General features: G+C 41.1%; 1 protein-coding gene across 4 annotated transcripts in view; it reads left to right on the top strand.

Annotated features, from left to right (window-relative positions):
- zeb2b (zinc finger E-box binding homeobox 2b) overlaps nucleotides 1-16,107 on the top strand; it is a 104,265-nt gene extending 88,158 nt beyond the window's left edge. For 2 of the 4 annotated variants that reach the window (XM_042513400.2, XM_042513399.2), the window contains exons 5-10: nucleotides 158-346; nucleotides 1,988-2,202; nucleotides 5,450-5,558; nucleotides 6,534-8,545; nucleotides 12,232-12,334; nucleotides 14,005-16,107. In XM_042513400.2, coding sequence (XP_042369334.1) covers nucleotides 158-346; nucleotides 1,988-2,202; nucleotides 5,450-5,558; nucleotides 6,534-8,545; nucleotides 12,232-12,334; nucleotides 14,005-14,576 — 3,200 coding nt within the window. In that variant the 3' untranslated portion in view covers nucleotides 14,577-16,107. Of the gene's footprint in view, nucleotides 1-157; nucleotides 347-1,987; nucleotides 2,203-5,449; nucleotides 5,559-6,533; nucleotides 8,546-12,231; nucleotides 12,413-14,004 lie in introns of all 4 variants that reach the window. The other 2 variants (XM_042513398.2, XM_042513397.2) reach the window with 1 other exon arrangement.
- Nucleotides 16,108-19,769: the final 3,662 nt, after the last annotated feature.

Genomic DNA, 19,769 nt, shown 5'->3' with positions numbered 1-19,769 from the left:
AGGGTGGCTGTCCTCATCGCATTTCCACCAAGATGTTCCCAATATCCTCCTGTAAGACATTTCTCAGGGGAAAGAAATGAATCCAATTTATTCCTCCCCCCTCTCTCTCTATCGGTCTCCTCCTTCACCGACTCTCTTCCTCTTCCTCCTCTTTCAGTCAAGAGCGTCGATTGCACTTCAGAGTTCGAGGACTTCTTCGCCAAGCGGAAGCTGGACGACGGCGACAGTCACGTGGTTAGCATCGCCGAGTACCTGCAGCGGGGCGACACCGCCATTATCTACCCAGAGGCGCCAGAGGAGCTGTCCCGCCTGGGCACGCCGGAGGCCACCGGACCAGAGGAGAACGGTACGAAACCTGTCAGGGTCTTCAGAGGGGTCAAAGGTGATAGGATCAAGATTTTTCACTGTGAGACCAAAGAAAAGACGAAAAGAAAACAATGGTAGACTCTATGAACACAGTAGAAATAGTCATTGACTCTTTTTAAGCCTCGTTTTTGACATTTTGGTCGCCAGAAGTGACCAAATTTGGCCCTAATAAAAATGTATACGGGTGTTTTCATCAGGTTCAGGAGATCCTGAATGTAATTGATTGTAATTGTGGGTTTTATCATATAGGTCAATAAAGTTGGGTACCAAAACCAATATATAGATACAGCACTGGGTAAGTGGGTGAAGTTAGCTTCCCATTGGAATCTGACCAGGCTCAGTTAAGGTGGACTGTTAAGGTAGCCAACTTATCCTCATTGTAGTGAGTTTTGGAGACAGTTATTTATCCCAACTCAAAAGTACTTTTGCTGTCTAATTATTGTAGTTTTGTGTGATTATGAGAATGTTAATTATGTTTTGTATTTATCCATACTTATATGTTAAAGTATACGTTAACTGTCAAGAGTTAATATATTGTTCAATTTTAAGTTTAAATTCCATTTTGTGCTTTATTCTTTTAAAAAAGTAACATTTTAGCACTGGTATCCGAAAAAAAACCCAAACGACACACAGCTGTAGGCGTTAAAAGGGACTGACTTGATTTTGGAGCCAGCTTTAAGTGGCTGTTCGAGGACCTCCACTTGGTCGCTGCTTGAAGCCAGAGCCTCAAAGTATTTTTGTTCATTTTATTTTTTTAAGAAGGTTGTAGTGAGATGTCTTGGACTCTCATATGAATTTTGGTCCACACCAGACCCTCCCTTAGTAAGTTATAGCTGTTTATCGTAAGATAATCTGAGGCATTTTTCAGTGAAAAACAGGTGTGTTTCTATGTTTTATTTTCCTGAAAGAAAAGTTCAGAGTAAATACAAAGATTATTATTATTATCAGCTTTGAAAAATCTGGGTTGACATTGAATGTGGCCTTCTCTCGTAGCTTGAATGTTGAATGGGGTTGGGCTGCTTGTTCAGCTAACCTCCCTCGCACCAGCAAATGTTTTTTAGAAAAAAAAGAAAGAAAGGGGAAGTCTGGACAGAGCAGCAGCTCTTCCCGCTGACACAACCGGGCAGCTGTTGGTCCCACAGATTCACCGGATGCCTTGGTGTTTACCTACAGTCTTAAGCAACAGCTGGGCAGGGGCTTGAAATCAGATAGCGCACCTCCGAAGCTCCCCGGAGGGAGAAAAGTGGGGGGAGTTTAATTCAGAATGAGCTCATGATTCATGCTGCAGACATGATGAACGTGTCAGCGTGAATGGCACTAAGAACAAATTAGGAAGAATTATTTGTCTGCTTCTGATTTTATGTGTGAACAGACAGTACGATGTTTACTACGTGCAGGAGTTGTATGTAAAAGTGTGTGTGGAGGAGGTCGTAGTGCAGCGGATGCCAGCCTGACACTGTGGCTCTCATGTGGAGCAGATTGCAGAGATAACTCCCATACCACTCTGGGCAGCCCGCCCGTTAGCTGCCATTGATTCGCTGACCTTTTGGCCCGCTTTCCCTTCCCCTTTCCTCCTCCTTTCCCCCTCCTCCTCCTCCTTCTCCCGCTGTCTCCCGTGCAGACCTGCCACCTGGAACGCCAGATGCCTTCGCCCAACTGTTGACCTGCCCCTACTGCGACCGGGGCTACAAGCGTTTGACATCGCTGAAGGAGCACATCAAGTACCGCCATGAGAAGAACGAGGAGAACTTCGCCTGCCCCCTGTGCAACTACACGTTTGCTTACCGCACTCAGCTTGAGCGGCATATGGCCACACACAAGCCTGCAAGGGATCAGGTTAGAGGGATTTTAATTTTTTTTTCTTCATCCTTCACCTCCTCCTCCTCTCTGTCGCCTCTCTGTTTCATTTCTAATGTGCTCTGATCCCTCGGAGAAGAGAGATCATTTTTTCTGATTGGCAATCATTATTAATTTTTCATGGCATTTTGAAGATGCAGATCCTTTAATGGTAATAACTTTAATTGAGGCCCTAAATGGTTTTTTGATGGCCCTCCCTGATATAATTTTCCAGTCTCGTGTTCACGATCGAATGATTGTGTGAATTTCCAATTTGGAAATTTTTATCAGCTCCTTAACTTCACTCCACTCCTGGCTTTTTAATGTTCTTCGGGTGCAGCCCGCAGTCATAGTACTCCATCAAACCTCCCCTCCCCCTACTTCTAATTTCATGCACTGCATAAACATCTGTGTATACTTGAATTTTCTCGAGCGATTTATATCCTATATGTCTGAAATATAATGTGAATCTGCTGGCAGTTTGCATGAATCACCTTAAAGTCCTGCGAGGTGAAAACGCATCCAGCAGTCACGGGTGTTTAACTCGCTTGTCAGCTTTAAGTTGAAGATGTGGGGTGAGATAGATTGTGGCGAAAAAAAAAAAAAAAAAAACATTGCACGCTTACAGAGTTTTTTGCAGAGTTTTTTGCACATTAGGGGATAATTATAACTTCTCAGTGAACTAAAATTGGAGCAGTAAATCTGAAAGTAGATGGAGTTTGCGTTTGTGCTTTGGAGGATGGTTAAAAGTGAAGAATTTATTTAAAATTGCAGCAGATGTAAGCAGATGTAATTCTGGTCTCAGTGCATTCACCAACATGGTGGAAAAGTGACAAAATTAAAAAGTCAAGTAACCAAAACAAACAAGTAAGTAGAATACGGACTGTTTAAAAGCCAAATCAAGTGAGTAAATCTGCATTTTTCAGGAATTATTCTTCAAAAGCAAGCTCAAATGTGACATTGAGAAACTATTGTTGCCCGAGTAATGCTGAACTTCGAAGCCTGCAAGGAAATAAAAAGGTAAAATTAGGTTTAGAAATGTAAAAAGAAGTGAAAACCTTCAGAAAATTACTGTTTTTGGTTCCTCTTTCAATTACTAGAATCACACTGAAATGTAACATCGAGAAAATATTGTTGGGTGCTTCGTACAGATTTTTTTTAAGCCTGCAGTGCAAAAAAATAGGTTTAAAATGTAAAAAGAATTGAAAATTTGCAGAAAAAAGTGTATCGAAATAGGCTGTCCTTGTTTTCTTTGTTACATATTAGATTACATCATGACTACATGTTGTTTGCTACCTTGCAGAACACCTACAGCACCAATGGATTAGCTGTGTATTCTCCCTTTAAAACCGGAGAAAAACGTCCTCTTCCTCCACTATAAAATCCCTGTAATGTACAGTAAAATCACAGATGATACGATGACGCTCTGCGGTGTCGGGTCCCAGGTCGTGGGTGTTGTGTTGTGCTCTCTGAAGCGAGAACGACAGGCTCAGACTGTGGCTGATTTGATCAGATGTCAGCAGCCAGCACTTTCACCTGATCTACCAGCTGGGTGTAAACGTGAGCAGATGGGCCGGCCGAGTGAGCCGCTGTCCCAATCCTCATATTACAATGCTGTTGCTGCTCCCCCTCCGGAGTCGAGTCAATGGCGAAAGGACTCCTATTCAAGCGCCGCAGGTCCTTTTTCCACAAAGCCGGTTATCTTGATTTGTAAATTAGCTGGATTGTTTAAATGGTAATCCTCGAGATGAGGTTGGTTTTTTTTGTGGATGCAGTTCTGTAGGTGGCGCTCTTTTTTTTTCTGCAAAAATATGACTCCTTCATCGGCGTGTATTCATGTGAAAATGTATATTTGGCAATTAACAAGCAACTCAGGAGGAGCAATCAGATTAACATAAAGAATAATGTCCTGATAGGTAAACATGTGCTCTGCTGTTCTGTCTCCTATGTTTACAAGCCTTAATACTCCTCCTCCTCTTAACCAATTAGCTGAAATATGACTAATTAGAGGTTATACATATGCAAACATCCAGTCGGGCCCCCGCCCACCACCAGCAGAGGCACCGACAACGAGCCATGGAGGAGAGACGGAGCGTTTTGCCAGTGCCATTCACAATTAAGAGCGCAGAGCGATTGTGTCTTATTAGCAGTGGTGGCGAGACTAAACTTTACCGGGCAGGGGTCCTCAGGGGGGAAGTAAGGGGATGGCGGCGGCGGCGGTGGAGGTGGAGGTGGGGGGCGGAGGCAGCGAAGCAGCTGTTGCTGTTTGTTTATGCAACTCAGCAACATACGAGCGGTGGGGTCCCTCTCCGGCGCTTGGCGGGGCCCCCGACTCTCCCTGCTTGATCTTTGAAGGTTGGGGCTGTTTGAACAATTCCTCCCAGTCCTCCCAGTGTCCTGCGCGCCACCATCTGTCTCCCCAGGAATGTGGGTAGAGTCAGCACACACCCCAGCATTTGTCAAGGCTGAACTGGGAGGAGGGAGTGTTTTTTCCCCCTAGCGAGCTCACAGAATATGTTTTTTTATTTATTTATTTATTTACTAACCGTTTAACTCCCTCTTGGAATTAATTGTTCCGTGAGTGACGAGCCAGGTTTAGTTGTTGTCGCCGTGTTTTTTATATTTTGACGTCTTTTCAGAGAACGGGGCCGTGTTTGAATTGCAAATTTGATGGATTGCAACTGATGTTTACCTTTGAACAGAGAATCAAGGCCGGGCCTCTGTTCTGGATCCGAAGATTATTAAAGACACGTTCAAGGTTTTTTTTTTTTTTTTTAAAAGGCCCAATTACTGTAAGACATTTGAAAACGTTGTGAAGAAGCATAATTGTGTGAATACAGGTATGCAAAGAGATGATTCTGAATACCTTTCAGACTGATTAGGCCCAAATTAATGAAAAGTAGATCAGATCGGCGCTTCTAATGAAGGGGAAACGCTCTAAAAAGACTCTTTTCATTGATTCTATTTTCTGGGCTGCCAAATTCTAAAGGCATGCCTCCTTTGGCTGAGGAGCCAGGAAATTAAAAGGTATGTGATTCTCTCTGTTATCACCGCCGCTGCCTGTAGTCGCTCGACGGAGGTGGGAGTAGAAAAAGCCAAGATGCTTCGCTGGCGACAGGAGCCGTTTTGGGCTTGTTGCTTGTTGTCATGCCGACCGATTGTGATTATTTACTGAACTCTACCCCCACAATGTTTGTGCATTTCTTTTCAACGTGCATCTCTTTCTCTCTCTCTTTCTCTCTCGCAGCACCAACTGCTCAACCAAGCGGCCGGCAACCGCAAGTTCAAATGCACCGAGTGTGGCAAGGCCTTCAAATACAAGCACCATCTGAAGGAACACCTCCGGATTCATAGCGGTGAGTCGCGGGAGGAATGCCGCCCGGCCTTTTTGAATATTCATAAGCGTGATTTAAGAACGCTGTGAATGTGCAGAAATTCCTTTCGGTTTATTTTGGACCCTCCCTGCTGTTGATGGACACTGAACTCTGCTGTTGAAAGAATCGGCACGGTTGCCAAGTACAATATTTGCTTAGAAATGCGTATGTGTGAAGCATATCAGCAAAATTCATTTCAGTCATTAGCTTATTTGTCAGTGACAATGCCCACTGATCAACAGAAAAAAAGAGTTTTCTCTGAAGGCTTTTTGATGCTTAATTTTCTCTAATTTCTTTTTTATAATTTAATTTTGTTTTACCTTTTATATTGTGTGTATGTATATATAATGTATATAATGTATATTTTAATACCTTCCTTTACCTTATTTAAAACACTTTCAATAGCCTTAATGTAAAATGTACAAGTAATATTTTGTAAATAAGCACATTTAAATTGAAAATATTAATGCAGAGTGTCTTGATGACAGTATATAACAAGCTACTAATTTAATGTTATTATTACTGTTTTCTATTTTTATTTTTTTTATTTTTCATTTTATTGACTCACATCATACAAACAGGAAATCCAAAAATACATAATTTTAACAATTAACTAACTAGCATATCATCTACATGAAAGTGTATATTGTGTAGATTTTTTATGACATTCACATTAAACAAGCTACTAATTTCTTATTATAATTATTATTATTATTACTGTGAAGTAAGTACTGTGTAAAAGTTTTTTCAGTTTAATTTTGGGTTTTTTTATTATTTTTTATTCATTTTTTTGGATCACAAAATACAGATTGGAAAACCAAGAACAACGAACTAGAACAATTAATTACAATATCATCAGCATATAAGTGTATATTATGCTGAAAAACCAAAATTCGACCAGATTTTTCATATCAGCCATCTTACAATGATTTTTTAATTTTTTTTTTTTTGTTTCAGGCGAAAAGCCGTACGAGTGCCCCAACTGCAAGAAGCGTTTCTCCCACTCGGGCTCCTACAGCTCCCACATAAGCAGCAAAAAGTGCATCGGCCTGATCGCCGTCAACGGCAGGATGCGCAGCAACATGAAGACAGGCTCCTCCCCCACCTCAGCCTCGTCCTCGCCCACCAACACCGCCATCACCCAGCTGCGGCAGAAGCTGGAGAACGGCAAGCCGCTCGGCCTCCCCGACCACAACAACCACTTGAGCATCAAAACGGAGCCGCTCGACTTCAACGACTACAAGCTGATGATGGCGTCTCACGGATTCGGTGCTCCCGGGCCGTTCATGAACGGAGGAATGGGAGGGAACAGCCCACTGGGCGTCCACCACAACTCGACGGCCCAGAGCCCCTTGCAGCACTTGGGGATGGCCGGACTTGAGTCGCAGCTCCTGTGCTACCCGGGTCCGCTGGCGAACAACCTGAGCGAGGTGCAGAAGGTCCTCCAGATCGTGGACAACACTGTGTGCAGGCAGAAAATGGACTGCAAGCCGGAGGAGCTCTCCAAGCTCAAGGCCTACATGAAGGAGCTGGGGTCCCAGGTGGAGGAGCAGAAACAGGTGCTGACGTCTACGGGGGCTCAGGTCGGTCTTCCACTCGTCAATCACAACGGCGCCACCAAAAGCATCATCGACTACACGTTAGAAAAAGTGAACGAAGCCAAAGCCTGCCTCCAGAGCTTGACAACAGACTCAAAGAGACAGATTAGCAATATCAAACGAGAGAAATCCAACCACATGCTTGAAGGAGGTGTGGATGAGAAGGTGCAGGAAAATAACATGTTTACACCTTACGCTTGCCAATATTGCAAAGAAACCTTCACCGGGCCGATACCTTTGCACCAGCACGAACGCTACCTGTGCAAAATGAACGAGGAGATCAAAGCCGTGCTGCAGCCCAGTGAGAATCTGATGCCCAACAAACCAGGGATTTTCATGGAGAAGAACACCCACTTATCCTCCTCCATGTTGTCTGAGAAGGGACTCACGGGGCCCCTTAACCCTTACAGGGACCACATGTCTGTGCTGAAGGCGTATTTCGCCATGAACATGGAGCCCAACTCGGAGGAGCTGCTCAAGATTTCCATAGCGGTCGGCCTTCCTCAGGAATTCGTCAAGGAGTGGTTCGAGCAGCGGAAGATGTACCAGTACGGCGCCAACAGAACCCCGCCGCTAGAGCACAGGAACAACATGGATATGGTTGTCGGAACAAATAACCACCACACTCCACCAAAAGACTCAATGGCAGCTAGGTCACCTGTGTCTCTAATGAAACCTACTGACCCCATCACGTCCCCCTCCATAGCCGAGCTCCACAACAACGTCAACAACTGTGACAACCCACTCAGACATTTGAAAAACCACCAGTTCGGCGGCAGCGCCAAACCCGCAGGTGAAAAGTTGGACCACTCCCGCAGCAACACCCCCTCCCCGTTAAATCTGTCCTCCACATCTTCCAAAAACTCCCACAGCAGCTCCTACACTCCAAACAGCTTGACTTCGGAGGACCTGCAGGCCGAGCCGCTGGACCTCTCTCTGCCGAGACTAATGAAGGAACCCAAGCATGCACTGACTGTCAAAAGCAGGCCGAAAGTCAACAGCATCACCATCGACCACAGCAGCATCCCCTCTCCCCGAGAGCACTTCGAAGAGCCGTTGAACTTGGCCTATCTCAAGAAGGAATTCTCAGGCTCTACCAACAACGGAAACCTTGAAAAAAGCACTAGCCCCATCTTCGGCATTAACCCGTTTGCCGCCAAACCCCTGTACACGTCACTTCCACCTCAGAGCGCTTTCCCACCTGCCACATTCATGCCCCCGATGCAGGCCAGCATACCGGGTCTCAGGCCCTACCCGGGCATGGATCAAATGGGCTTCCTACCACACATGGCCTACACTTACGCAGCAGGGGCAGCTACCTTTGCCGAGATGCAGCAGAGGAGAAAGTACCAGCGGAAACCAGGTTTCCAGGTAAATAAGCCACCTGTGGTTTTTTTTTTGTGCAAAAGCGCCCCCAGGCTCACTCAGATTCCCTAAAATGATCTGAACTCATTTCGGTACTAATTAAAAAACGACTTCAGAGAGAAACGCTCACCTGAGGTAGAGTGATCTGGCAGAGGAGATGGAGATAAACAGCTGTGACACGACCCCCGGGGCGGGAAAAAGTGACTCGGAGTTGGCGGTGTCATGGAGGAGAGGGGGCATTTTAAAGATGCAAAACAGGATAGATATATAGAGGAAATGAGCTCAATTACTACAGCTTTATTTATTTTTTCTTATAAGTGATTGAACATTTTTCATAACTGATCAATGACAGTACTCAGTATCTGGCTAAAATTACAAATATTTGTTTGTCAAATGTGAGAATTTGCTTCCTTTCTCATGAATACTGTTTTTTTTAGTCAATTATTACAAAATATTTTCTACTGATTAATCAAAGATGAAAATAATCATAAGTTTCTTCTTTTTCTTTTTTTTAACATCTGCCAGATTGTGAAACATTTGATGAAACCTAGATTTTTTAAATGATCCAATAATAGTAAAAAAAATCAAAAACAGTCTTCAGCCTTTGAATTCTTTCAAAAATACAGGAGGAAGGTAATGAGCAATGAAAGAAGAAATGGCCCAAATAAAAAGAAATTAGTGAAAAAGTACAAGAAAATTACCTGAAAATTAAAAAAAACAAGGCTAACAGGACTGCTGAAAAATTATAAAAAAAATCTGTAACATCATTTAAAACATGTAATTGTGATGAATATAATGTAGTTTTTTTCCCCAGCTTTTGTCTTTTTGATTCCCCAGACATTTGTTTCAAAATAATTTTCCAAGTTCACTAATTTCTTGCAGTTTGTGGAACTTTTCTAAGTTGCTCACTGCTTTTTTTCCATGTTTTTGAAAGAAATCACACTGATTTAAAGGTTTAAAGGTTTAAATACTTGTGAAAAGCATCTGAATGCAGCACAAGAAAAGTGATGTCGCTCCAGGTTTCAAAGGCTTAACGTTTTAATTTTTACCCTTAAAAAACGTCCAATTTAAGCATGAAAAAAAAGCTTTGGCACAGAATATCAAACCGCATCAGGTTCAAATAAATAACAGGAACGATATTGGCCCTGAAATCTCATCTCAATAAAGCCGTAATTGTTACCACTCTCCACTGTAAATTTCACCCTCTGCTGTGTGTGGAATACATTAACGCTCCTGACTCCGCTCCTCCTCCAGCGCTGGCCTCAACTCGGATATTTTGTTATTAAATATGGGTGAAAGGCCTTTGTAAAAATGACAAAGGTGAGCCCCGGAGCTGTGCACTTCTCCGAAATTTCCCGTCGCAACTTTGCTGCATTTTAAAGAGAGCCACAGCCAAAATGAGCTCCTACATGTGGATTAATAATGCACAGTCTCCATGTTCATTACCACTGAATGCTGAAGGCTGTTTAACATAGAGGGAACCATTTTGATGAAAAAAAGTATTAATAATGTTTCCTATTCTAAGTTATTAAATTAGATTTTAAAAATACAGCTACGGGCGTTTAGTTCAAATTGATTGCAGAGTGATAGTGGTCCCTTCTTAAAACACAGTGCAGAGCTGTCCTCACATTATCACGCGCACATATTCATTGAAGAAAGCTTTGCTGGCTCAATATTGGCCATTAAGTAAGGTGCACCTTCTGATTTTAATCATTATATGAGTTTGCAATTTCAAGAATGGCTCACTGTGCCTCCTCTAATGTTGTAATATTGTTCATGTTTGAGACTAATCTTCATCATAAAAGAGAATTTTTAAAGGGAATCTGCAGAATTAACACTCCTGTACAAAATGAGACCACACTGAATACACCATTACGGCCGAGTTTCATAATGGGGAGCATGTCAGTTATAGATGGGTGATATTACTGCAGAGATGAAAGTTTTATAAGAAATCAACGCTGGTATGTGCTGCTAATTAAAAATGCATGAGAACATGAGGCATAGTGTGATTGTTTGGGAGGAACGCTGCAGTTTACTGCTTTATCTAGTTACAGAGAAGATCAGTTCTTTCAACATTAAATTGCTTTTATTTCGGCAAAAACAACATTTGCACACTTATTCATCATTTAGCTGCAGTTTTATGACTTACATTCCTAAAATAATTTGTCTTTTTTTTCATAATTGCAAAGATTAAACCGTAGAGATAGGGCGAGAATAAAGGCAGTATTGCAATACTTTTCGTGACAATATTGTATCAAGAACACAGGTGGCAAGTATCGATTTTCGAGTTGTATTAAATATTAATATTGCAAATACAAATTAAGCTTTTGTAATATCAGTTGCTTTTTCAGTTCACCAGATACATTTTGCTGCTATAAAAATGATTGAATTGAGACGAAAAGACTGAAAACTTTATATTTTTAGATAAAGTTTTCCTTCGGGACGTCATTTGCAGTTGAAAAAGGGAAATAAATCACAATCTATTGCAAAATGTTTTATAGCAATTCTCAGCATACCACAAAATGTCTAAAATCACTATCTTATTATATCCTGATAATAGCGTGTCGTGGGACCTCTGGCGATTCCCGCCACTTTTAAACTGCTTTTTTGTGCTTTTGTGTTTCGAATGTTTAGCATTTAGTAAATGAAGACAATTGCATTTCGACTGAATCTGATCTGCACTGTATATAGAAGTAATATTGAGAGATTTTTTTTAGCTTTCTAGAGTTGATAAATTAAGAAATGTACTTTAAAAATGGAATTATCTTTCTACAGCAAGCTAGCTGAAGCTAAAACTTAAGCTAAAGCACAGAAATTTGGCTCAGACTGCTGTTTTTCCTCTTAATGAACGTGTCTACAAATGCCCTTATTGTGAAAAGAAGTCATAATGAGAGATTATATAGCTTTATGGGGTTAATAATTACAAATATGCACTAAAAATGTATTTTAACATATGCTTCTGTATCAAGCTAGCTTATGCTAAAGCTAAAGTACAGAAATTTGGGTGAAACTGCTGTTTCTCTTCTTGTTTTGTGTTGAACTTGTCTAGAAATGATCTTACTGTGCATAAAGTCATATTGAGAGATTATATTTATCTTTCTAGAGTTAATGTACGATGTAAAAAAATGTAAAGTGTTTCAGCATATGTTTCTATATAGAGCTAGCTTAAGCTAAAACTAAAGCTAAAGTATTTTAAATTTAGGTGCAATCTGCTGCTTTTTTGATAATGTTGCAAACTAGCTGACCTAATAACTTAACCCTTTAAACCTGAGAGAATTGTCCTGATTTCTTTCAAAAACAGGGGAAGACGGCAATGAGTTATGAAAGAAAATTAATTAATTAAAATAAAAAAAAGAAATAGATTTTTTTTTTTTTAATAAAAAAAACCTGGAATTTTTTTTTTTAATAAATAAAATAAAAGCAAGGCAATTTTAAAAATTTTTCCCAATAAACAATTTTCCATAATTTTTAAAAAAGTAATTTTCTAAATCTACTATTATTTTTTTTTATTTCAAGCTGCCTTATTTTCTCATGTTTTTGAAAGAAATGCCACCACTTTGCTCAGGACAGCTAACAGCTGCATGTTTCAAAGGGTTAATAAAAACATTGCAGTCCTTTATCACACACCAAATTCATTATAATTTTTTTTTTTTGTTTTGTTTTCTCTTTTTATTTCGTTTCTGCTTTTCAAGGGGGACCTGCTCGACGGTACACCAGATTACATGTCAGGGCTGGACGACATGACAGACCCCGACTCCTGTCTGTCGCGGAAGAAGATTAAGAAGACCGAAAGTGGTATGTACGCGTGTGACTTGTGCGACAAAACATTCCAGAAGAGCAGTTCCCTTCTAAGACACAAATATGAACACACAGGTATATACTGTTCTAGACCCTTATTTTAAACCCCATTGCTTTTTTTATGTTTTAAATGTTTGTGTTTCCAAATCCTCTCAGTATGAATATATATATTTTATGTTACCCCCTTTTTTCTCCTCCTTTCCTTCTCTGTTTGACCCTTAAGTTGTATCTGTAAACCAACACCTAACTTGCTTCTTCATTGACAGGATGCCAACGAATGAGTAGATTTCAGATGAGAAAGTTTGTGCTGTGTTTGAAGCTTTGTGTGTTCTCCTTCTGAAAGATTGATGTATTTTTTTCTTATAATCTGTAATTAATGCAGGTAGGCACGCAAAGGGAGCTATCTTTTCAAGTCATTGTACTCTTTATTTTCCAATCATATCCTGCTGTATTAACCATTTTTGCTATCTTAAAAGACACACATCAATTCACCTAGATACATAAAGCCCCCAAAAGGCCCCTAATGCCTTTATCGGCCCCATTATTGGCGATAGATCACATCAGCGGAGTACTGCTCAGAAGCTTCAGAGCACTGATAACAAGTCTTTCATTATAGTTATTATACAGAGATCCTCTTTCACTAGGTTGCATCATTTATTTTATCCGCTATCTGTAGCAGAGCGCTCGCTGCTTTATGCAGCCTCGGTGTTATCTGGTCGGACATAAAAGGGAGGGAGGCTGCACCGTCAGAACAGTGAACTCTTTTTAAAAAAAAAGGGGTGCGTTATCTCCACAACGCCCCTGCATCTCCGAACGCGACACTTTCATGTTCACGACGCCTTGTTTTTTGACAATATTACGAGGCTCAGAAGTGCAGTTGAACCGGACGCGTGTTGGGCAGAAGTGCACTTTGAGAGCTTCCACACGTGCCGAGGAAAAACAAAATGAGATGCAGGTAACTTTTGAGAAGAAAATCCGGAGTCACGGCAGTCGGTGGCCACATTACGAGCCGGAGGACATTAATTTAGCCAGACAGTTTATGGCCCCGTGTCGTAAAACGATCTCACCCTGCCCTCGCGGCCAGCTTGGGTTTCTCATTTCTGCCTCGGCATCCGGAGCGTCCCGTCACATTTGGGAGACGGAGGAGCCCCAGCCCAAAACCAAACGGAGGCTCAGGCGTCACCATGAACTTGAATTGTGTTCGGAGATAAGCAGGGTAACCCCTCGGAGCCCCCCCCTCCTCCTCCCCAACAACGTCTCGGATTTGTTTACCCCTTTGTCGCGCCTCGTGTTTGTTTGCTTTGCAGTAGTTTATTTATGTTGCATTCATGAGTGTGGCACGCAGGCCCTAAAATAAGTAGTTGTGGTCGAGTTTCTCCATGCTTTTAACCACGGGAGGGAATTTCCATAATGTAGAGCCATGAATGCGAGCGCACTTTCTCATCGCGCTCGCAATTTGAATAAACAAATAGCCCTGAGTCGTAAGTCAAAGTTGGATTTAATGCTCCGTGATGTCATTTTTGCTCCATGCCATCCAATTCATCAGAGTTTTTTCCTTTTTTTCTTTTATTTTTTGCTTTCTTCTGACTTGTGTGATTTGTTGTAGCAGCAGGAGCGAGCGAGGCAGTCTCACTCACGTCCCCGCTCTGTGTTTTGTGTCTCCGCAGGCAAGAGGCCGCACCAGTGCCAGATCTGCAAGAAAGCCTTCAAACACAAACACCATCTCATCGAGCACTCCAGACTGCACTCGGGGGAGAAGCCGTACCAGTGCGACAAGTGCGGGAAGAGGTTCTCCCACTCGGGCTCCTACTCGCAGCACATGAACCACCGCTACTCCTACTGCAAGCGGGAGGCCGAGGAGCGGGAGGCGGCCGAGCGGGAGGCCCGGGAGAAAGGCCACCTGGAGCCGACGGAGCTGCTCATGAGCCGGGCGTACTTGCAGGGCATGACTCCTCAGGGTTACCCGGAGCTAGCGGAGCGCGAGGCCATCCTGAGGCACGACGCCGTGAACGGAGGGATCAGAGAGGGACGGAAGGAAGTGGACGGAACGTACGCGAAGATCGGACGCAGGGACGAGGAGTTCGAGGAGGAGGAGGAGGAGAGCAAGAGCATGGACACGGACCCGGACACGTTGAGGGACGAGGAGGAGAACGGAGAGCACTCGATGGACGATAGCTCGCTGGACGGCAAAACGGAAACCAAATCGGATCACGAGGACACGATGGAGGATGGCATGTAATCGGCTTCCCATCTTAAGAGTTTTAAGTTTCTCTTTCGGTTCAGTATTCTTACCTGCTCGGTTTAAAAACGCCGTGTTTTAAGCCGTACGTGCACGTGCCTGAAGCTTCCGGGAAGCTGACAGACTCCTCGCAGGGGGGGACGACGTCTGCCGAACAAGACTCAAATCAATCTGGAGGAGGCGTTGAGGGAAAGGAGGCATGGGTTTGTGAAATAAGCTGCATTATGCAAACCGAACAATGAATAAATGAATACATTTCAAAAAATGTACAGTACTAAGGCCTAAAAATATGTGTGGTGCTAACCTCCTCAAATAAACCCCCTGTGTTCCATAGTATTTATAGCACAACTAGTGACTTGTACAAATTGCACTCCGCTTCTATAATCATGAACAAAAATAATAAAAAGTATTGCCTATGTATATATTTATACAGTGTTGGAAAAAGAGCAGTAGTGTCTGCACTACAGTCCTTCGATATTACCTTTGTTATCACCTTCCCACCTACCTACGGTGTCGTCTTTAGTTTGCCATGTCGCCCGGCCACAAACGTCTCCAGCCACACTATTTTAGGCCTCTTGAATCAAATGAAGGAATTTAAACAAAAAGACTGTATGAAGGAGATTTTTTTTTGAAGAGTTTGAAGTTTTAAAGAGACCTTCGTTTTAAGGGAAAATACAGTTTATGGACAGATGGTATGGGGAAAAAAAATGAAGGAGGAAGCCTTTGTAAGGTGTTTTTTGATAAGAAAAAAGAAGCCTTATATGCAAACCTTTTAACCTGTGTGTTTTCTGCAAGTGCCACCCTCGTATTGTGTAAAAGGAAGGTTACTTTTTTTCACCAGCTTCAGTATTTTGAAATGGTTCACCGTTGTTCTTTGAAGCATCCGTGTCAGTATTAAGACTTATAGGCAGCAGTTCCTTAGTTTACATTATGTTGTGCAATGTTTTCTCAGTTTTTTTTCTTTTTTTTGTCAGTATTACACCAAACCATTTTCTGAAAACAACAAATTGCATTCATTTTATTTGTAGGTTTAAAAAAAAAAAACATTATTTATGTGGCCCATTTTATATTTCCTAATTTTATTTATTTCATACTGTTGTGTACAGTACTATAGTTCTTCAATATATAGATATATTTTAGTAAAAAGGAACATGGTGTCGATCATAGGGGCAAATTTTACGTAAAGAGAGCATTTATTGTGTTTTGAAACATTGTGAAATGCGAAGTTTAATCTTATTTTATTTTATTTCCTTTATTTTCCAGTTACTGGAAAATTCCAAATTTGGGAACTTTTATACAATTGTGAAAACACTGTATTTTCGACTGAAAAATTCCACTTTCTTCATCTTTGTTTCTTTTTTTAAGCTAAAAAAAAATGAAGAGGGACTGTTAAATACTATGTATGATATCATGACTGAAGAAGAATCTTTCCTGAAATGTCTTTGTAAAAGTATTATTGAATTCTTAATTTGTAATTTCTCTTGAAAATGACCCTGCTCGAATAAAAGTAGCCAAATTACAGAGTACCAAACCCTCGGCGCTTCATGTTTATTCACAGAGAACAAACAGTGAGGTTTTGCTTGGCAGCGCCGGAGCTCGAGTCACTTTAAATTCCCTCCAAAACGAGCAAAACTGGAAATCTTTCTCTTCTCGTATCCAGTTTACACAGAAACCGCTGTGGATGGAGTCTCATTATTATGTTAATTACATTCGGTTTCAGTTCACGTTTTTTTCAAATGGATCAAAGTGAATTGACCCGGCGCTGCTGCTGATTATGACTCATTTATGTTAAAGCAAACATATATTCTGCATATTTCCACCTGTGTCTGTCTGACACTTTACATTTTTAAAGAAATGTTCTTCATATTTCTTTTTGTCAGCAAACCTCCGTCAAAGACCAAAAGCTGTCCTTTTTTGTTTTGCACTGTTGATTTAAAGCCGCATCGACCTTCCTGCTGCCATAAATATTGATTAGCAGTGACATTGTTTGGCCTGGACGTCCGAGGCTTCAGCCCAAATTTTTTAATTGTTATTCATTATTTTTAATTACTTTAAGTACTGCGCTGCAATTTAATCTATAGAAATGCATCATAATTTATAATCTGATTTTATTTTTATTATTAATGTGAATCTAAAGCGGGAAGATAAATGTAGTTTAGACAAAACTATATAGTAGCATGACACTGAAATACTCAAGTACAAGTACCTCATATTGTGTGTTAATACAGTATATGGGTAAATGTACTTAATTAAATTACACCACTGTTACCAAAACAGTTCTGGTCAAAACATTTGAAATGAAAGCAGATGTTCAGTACATAGCAAAAAAAAAAAAAAAGATTTGTTTGAATTTAAAAACATTAGTATCCGGGCTGCCTTAAATTTTTAATTTGACTAAATTTGAGAAGACAAATTGATGTAATTTTGTAACAATTCAACTTTTAATCTTGAAAATTTAAGGCAGCCCGGAACATAACTTTTTTTTTTTAAGTTAAAATAGATCTGTTTATCCCCACCCACAGAGGTCGTTCCTCAGCCCCCAGTGTCCTCAAATCCTAGAAACGCCCCTGCCCAAAAACTGCTAAAAACACATTGTTAAGCCTTACTCACTTACATGTTTACTACCATGAACCTGGGCACTGCAGTTTATTCTGAAATACTCAATAGATCACCTAATGTGTGTTAATCCGCCACCGAAAATAGTCCCTCAAAATGCCCAATTTCTGCCTGTTTTAGTTGTTTATGCTATAAAAAAGCGACAGTGTCCAGCTGTTAAAGGCAATTAGAGTCTGCTTTAAAAATTAAATAAATGTGTGACACTTTTTAAAACAGTTTATATGGCAACACTAGAAAAATCTCACAAATATCTCTTTATTTCTCAAACAAACCTTGCCGATGACCATATATTGAATTTTGTAGAATTTTAATGAATTTGTGCAAGAAGTTTATTCATTTTCTGACATTTTCAAGACTAAACCAATGATTAAAAACCAGAATAATGCAAATTTAACAGCTTTCATCAATATTACCCTTTAGAATATCAGCACTTTCATGCTTTGCTCACCGAACCTCACAGGATTTATTCATTTCTCCAGCCATTAACAACACTCCTCGCTTTCCAAATCTCATCTTGAAACTTTCTTCCGGCCTGACAGGTGGACTCCAGCAGCGGAGTCCTCTCCACTGAAGGAGACGCTCGACTCCATTAGCCACTCGCTCTGCGTTATGCAGATTCAAAGCAACATCAAAAGGCCGAGATGAAAGCGGCTAAAGGTTGAGCGATGCCAAACATCAGAACGCGCTTTGCATATTCCGATTTTCCTATCGATCGGCGTGCCATCGGATCATTCGCCGACCATCTCGCAGATAAAAGAGCCGGTCTTAAATGATTAGCTGATGAATTTGATAATGTGCTGCGAACCGCCGGAACAATTACACATGCGGAAAAATGAGCGCGCGTGTCAAGGGGAATCCTCCGGAGGATTGCGCTACCATTAAGAGAGAAATTTCAACCTTCCTCTGCTTTTACATTTTACATCTATTAGACTTGCATACAAGCTGCAATCCGGCGGCCTCCGACTTCACAGGCAACTAATAGAGAAGGTCAAAGGTCGAGATGGATGTGATGAAATATTCCTGCAACCGTAGAAGGTGGAAGCAAAGAGGGAATCGCTGAAACAGGCGGCGAAAAAGAGGAGAAAATACTTTTCATAGATCATGTAGAGGTGAAAACAGCAAGAAAGGTGTGAAAGAAAGAAATCAAGGGCAAACTATTAATGTCTCCTACAAAATAAGACCCAAAATAACTGTGCCGCCATCCGTCTCTCTTGTCTGTTTGAATCCCAGTTGTCACTCTTTGAATATCGGCTCGCACTGATGTTGATCCAATTTACGAATCAATACTGTCTCAGACTATTAGCCCGGGCTCAAAGGACGACGGCTTTTAATTGCAATCAGGCCGAATGATGGTGCCCCGCATTGATTTTTTTTGTGCACTTAATAATTTTATTTTTCCCATAAATATGTTTCGACTGGAGCATCATTTCTTCATGTGTCATTTTAAAATGCAAACAGGCACAAATTAATGGTTTCTGCAGGAGCGCTGCACCAGAAAGTGATGATCAGACACTGAAAGCTGATTCTGGTGTCAGTTTATGAACTTTCTCGTCCGTATTTTATTGTCCTTTGAGCCAAACTCAATACTAATTACTAACAATGACGAAGACTTTAAAATAGCAATTCAAAAACATTACAAAAACTGTTTTTTTAGGAGTGAATGAGATCCAATCCAAATTAAACTTTAAAACACTCTTAAAAACAACAACAGTCAACGCACGAGCTGCACAAAAAAAATACAATGCCCAGCCTTATTTAAAAATAGAATATATGTGACGTCATTTATTAACTCTGTAGTCCTCATTTTTATCGTCCTTTGAACCAAATACCACCCTGCATGTTAAACTACATGCACTGAATAATCTGCAGCATTTAACCCCGTGTTGCGTCATTTTAAGGGGAATTTAAAAATATATACATTTTTGGCAAATTTGAATGATTTCATGTATATAGCTCGTAATTCTTAAGTCCTGATGCAAAAAATGTCATTTAGACGTGAAAACACATCGAAAATGTACTCAAAATGACCTTTGCACACAGAAAATGTGCATTTCTAGCCTTTTACATTTTGCAGATTGTTAAGATGTTTAAACCTGATTAGATGCGTCTGTTTCGGGGCATCAGCGCCGTGATTGTGATCTGCTCTGATGTAAAACAGTGTTTGGGAGTGTTGCCCGGCTCATAGAACATTTAAAAGGGAGGAAAAACAACAACACGAGCGTGTAGTAGTAATTCATACGAGTGTCATGCAGCCATATGCCTGGGCCAGATTGGTGGTGTATTTTGGACAGCTGAGCTCTAATGATTCACTGCTGGGCCGTGTATAGACCAAAGCTAAGTGTACATTTTGCCTCAGGCTACTCCGTGCCTCCACGGATACACTTAGTAGTAAAATCGACTTGTTTGCATCGAAAACACTCCTCTGTCTTCTTCTTCAATCCTTCACCTGCGTTTCTCATCTTGAGACCAAAAAAAAAAGAAAAATCTCCATGCGGTGAAGGCGCGCTGGCTTTATTTATACCCGTCTTTAAAAAGACAAAAACCAGCACGTAAATGCGCTTTAAGAATCAGAAAGGG

Source organism: Plectropomus leopardus, chromosome 24 (assembly GCF_026936395.1).
Source record: "Plectropomus leopardus strain MGB_pleo_1.0 chromosome 24, ASM2693639v1, whole genome shotgun sequence".
Taxonomy (NCBI): Eukaryota; Metazoa; Chordata; class Actinopteri; order Perciformes; family Serranidae; genus Plectropomus; species Plectropomus leopardus.
The sequence above is the reverse complement of the archived record's forward strand: the minus strand, read 5'-3'. Positions and strand labels throughout refer to the sequence as shown.